This window comes from Stegastes partitus, unplaced genomic scaffold (assembly GCF_000690725.1).
Source record: "Stegastes partitus isolate 25-593 unplaced genomic scaffold, Stegastes_partitus-1.0.2 Scaffold1210, whole genome shotgun sequence".
NCBI classification, from domain to species: domain Eukaryota; kingdom Metazoa; phylum Chordata; class Actinopteri; family Pomacentridae; genus Stegastes; species Stegastes partitus.
In genome coordinates, this window is record NW_007578941.1 from 30100 (window position 1) to 34244 (window position 4145).

The following is a 4145-nucleotide window of genomic DNA, read 5'->3' on the forward strand; positions in this document are numbered from 1 at the left end:
TGGCACTGCTGGTACTGCAGCTGTTAGAACACAGATTAAAAATGGATTATTCTGCTGGTCTTTATTACACAGAATATTCAGTCAGGAACATTCATTTCACTTATATTTGTGTTAAATTTGTGTGCATTACTGGACCTAAATGCGCACGTTTAACACTTTTCTAGCAGCATTTCTGTTCTCATTTGCAGTCGTGATGCTTTTACCGTCATAATTACCTCCCCCAAGGAGGTTAGGTTTCAGCCGGCGTTCATCTGTTTGTTGGTTGGTTGGTTTGTTTGTTAGCAGGATTACTCAAAAAGTTATGAACGGATTTTCATGAAATTTTCAGGAAATGTTGATAATGGCACAATGAACAGATGATTAAATTTTGGTGATGTTCCTGCTTACCGTCTGTTTGCTAAGTGTTAAGTGTCAAGTGTCACGGTCGTGCAGAATGCTGTTGTGCCATTTGTCCACTAGATGGAGCTCTGACTCCATTCAGTCCTTCAGTCCTCACTGCTGTCTTCTTACAGGAGGAAGCTAGAGCCAGACAAGTGATGCGTGCTTCGTTGTGTCGGTCGCGCTTTTGATTTACGTTGCATTGCTAAAGTTGTGCTAACCTAGCTGAAGCTACTCCCTGTTAACAATGACATCACTGTAGTTATGCCAACCTTGCATAGCGTTAGCTAACAGCTTAACAGTAAGTAACTGCAGAAATAATGTAAGTGTACAGAACGACCGTTTATCACTCTGTCACTTTGTCATTAATGATATGCTAAAGCTATGTTTTGGTGGAAATGAGCTGCTTGGTGGAGGTCTGTGCTGTCTGAGGGCTTTTCTAGTTATTATTGATATTCCTGATTGTTCTCAATTAAAACAAGGTGTTGACTGAAGCAGCTGAACACGATCATTTCATTTTACAGAGAAGAAGAGTTGCTTTAAACGCCTCCTTTAATGTTAGCGTGCAGAGTTTGACAAAGAAAGATGAAAAGTTCAGCTTCAAATAAAAGCTGTTCCACAAAAGTCATACTACCCCGATGATAACTACAACCACGACGACTACAATAACTTTGCCTCCATTCAGAACTCAGTAACTGATTTTTTTGGGCAGTTTGAGGTCAGTTGCATGCAAGTAACGATGTGGTCGATAGTTAATATGAAAGTTCTGGAAAAATCATCTTGCTGACAACATGCATTAGATTCTTGATGCTCTGCAGAAATGTCTCGTGGATTTTTCCTCTTTTTTTTGCTGTAAAACGTCTGATTGTAAACCTGAGAGGTTCAGTAAAAGTGAACTGGACTTGTCTTTGTGTTTATCTTGAAGATGTTTCACGTCCAAAAAGGCTTCTTTAGTTCTGGAGAACTGAACATTAAAAAATAAACAGAAGTCCTGTTGGTGTTTAGTGAAGCTTTTAAGAACGACCTGCATGACTGAGTGATTTGTCCATGTGAGCATGTTATTGAGCATAATCTGATGCCCAGTGATTAAAAAAATAAAAAATAAAATCCTGGTTTGCCGAGTCATGACTGAACATTAACTCAGCGCATCCTTGCAGCAGGGGGCGCCAGAGATCCACAACACATTCTCCTCTGCCTCATTCACAGAAAAACAAGAGCTCAGAAAAACTTTAATAAAATCAAATCGTAAACACAGAAGACACTGGAGCAGCTTGTTTCACACTTCATTCATGCTTCACTTCATTAATGTTCTTCTGTGTTAAAATCTGCTTAATAAAAACAGAAACGATTGCACTTTTTCCTACAAGGTCAAAACAGATTCTTTCTGCCAAACCAGTGAAGTCCATAAATTCATAACGTGACAGAATGGAAACACTGAGCAGGAGTCGGGCTGGGATTTGTGTTTGATGCGCCGTCTGACCGGCAGCTAAAGGTTAAATGCGTTAATTAGGTTTGGTATCAGACGGCAGCACAGGAACAGAGCAGCGGGTCAGAGTCATTAACCCAGACTGTGTGAACACGCGTGTGACTTTCTGCATGTGTGTGCCGCAAACTATTTATCTCAAACTTTGCCTGCTATCCGTCCGTCTCTGTAATTGCATTTTTTTATATTTTTTTTTTATTCTGATGAGATAACGGAATAACGACGAGGTCAGCTTCAGTTCACATTTACATTCAGTGAAACACGCACAACTTTTGTACTTTTAATTATAAAAATAAGAAACTTAAAGGGGTTCATGTGCACAAACTAGACAGTCTTGAAACTCAAAGTCAGCAGGTTAAGGAGCCAAAACAATGATATAAACCTTCATCAACGTCCTCGTTATTCTAACTATAAACATCAAGAAATGAATCACATGAGCCTGTCACACTAAAACATCCATTATGCAGCAGCTACAAATATTAAAATAATTTATATTACAGATTAAAATTCATCATCTATCACACCACATATGAAACAGGCTGCATTTACTGTACTTAAAATATGTTTACATGCAAAGACTACTCAAAGAAATCAGATTAAAATTCATTTCTTTTCATTCATCTGCTGTTTCTGAGTCGTTTTTTCAGCTCTGACATCTGGAATTTGAGCTGCAGTCATTTAATTAAGGTCACGTCTTTCCTTTTCACCATGTTGCTGGTGAAGCAGTCGCACTATAAGCAATGAGACATGTATTTTATTAATCCATTTTCTTATTGTTATTTCAGCAGGCTGTTGTTTAAATAACTAGAATTAATTGCATTGTTGTTAAACGCTTTAACCAACCAGTCAAGTGTACAACCAGTATCTGTCCAGATCCAAGTAGAACGAAGACTTTGAGTCAGATTTCTTGTTCACGTTTGGTCGTTTGAGCTGAATCTGAGAGAAGACAGAGTTGAAGCCATGACAGCAAACGATGTTAAATAATTATATTTCATTATAATAAATGTGGATNCCCAACCACACAACCAACCACCACCATCCCCACAACCACAACACCTACAACCACAACACCCACAACTACTTTTCCAACCACAACGACACTCCCAACCACACAACCAACCACCACCATCCCCACAACCACAACACCAACAACCACAACACCAACAACCACTTTGCCTCCAACTACAACCACAACTGTCTCCACTACACTTTTAGCCACAACCCTACCAACAACCACACCTACGACCACTATGACCACAGCTATGGCCACCACAACTACTCCGACTACAGTTTTGGCCACAACAACCACTTTGACTACAGCTGTGGCCACCACGACCGCTTTGACGACAATTCCACCCACGACCATAACAACAACAACTGCCACCACAACTGCGATGACAACAGTTCTACCCACCACCACCACCACCACCACACCCACAACCACGATGACAACACTTCCACCTACGACGACAACACCTACAACCACTTTACCTACAACAACAACTTTGCCCACAACCACCACACTCGCAACTACCCGACCAACAACCACCAAAACAACAACACCTCCACCGACCACCCCAGCGGTCTTCACCTGTCCGGTTCCCCCGTCCGCTCAGGCGATGCCGACTTCCTCCGCGCATCGAAACAAATTCCAGCGGTGCAGGTCTCGGATGCTGATCTACACGTCGGTGCTGCTGGTGGAGATCGTCTGCACGCTGGCGCTGGCCAAGTTCACACTGTCTCTTTACCGCCTGCTGCAACACCGAGAGAGGAGGCACAGCCGGATCAAACTCACCCGATTCTCCTACAGGAGAGAGGTCATGCTGAGGCCTTTGTGAGAGGAGTTTAACGGCAGAACCTTGGAGACAGTGATGGACCTGTGAAAACAACCTAAAACCAGATGGCTGTACTACAAAGCAGGACTAGTGGGTTAGCGAGGTACGTTGAGCCTAAAGCCTAAATTTTAACCCAGCTAGATCACCATGGTAACATATGCAGAGTTCGGATTTAAACGTACTGGAAGAAGCGTCTCCCTTAAATCAAATCTTTTCCTGACGATTCTTACCGAGCGGTACAGATTCTCAGCTGAGGGAATGTGTTTTGTCCGTAAAGCTGTTACTAATATCGCTGAATGAAGCCGTGCAGTTACAGTACCGCACACTGTACTCATTGTGTTGCCATGGAAACCCGACATATTTAGCTGGCGAAGCAGAAATCGCATAAATATGTTGTTGTGCTTGCTCCGTTGGCACTGCTGGTACTGCAGCTGTTAGAACACAGATTA

General features: G+C 42.1%; 1 protein-coding gene across 1 annotated transcript in view; it reads left to right on the forward strand.

The window, feature by feature from the left end:
- Positions 1–4145, forward strand: part of LOC103368835 (slit homolog 3 protein-like) — a 19232-nt gene that overhangs the window by 11886 nt on the left and 3201 nt on the right. Inside the window, exon 3 of the mRNA XM_008297329.1 lies at positions 3077–3695. Coding sequence (XP_008295551.1) covers positions 3077–3695 — 619 coding nt within the window. The remainder of the gene's footprint in view (positions 1–3076; positions 3696–4145) is intronic.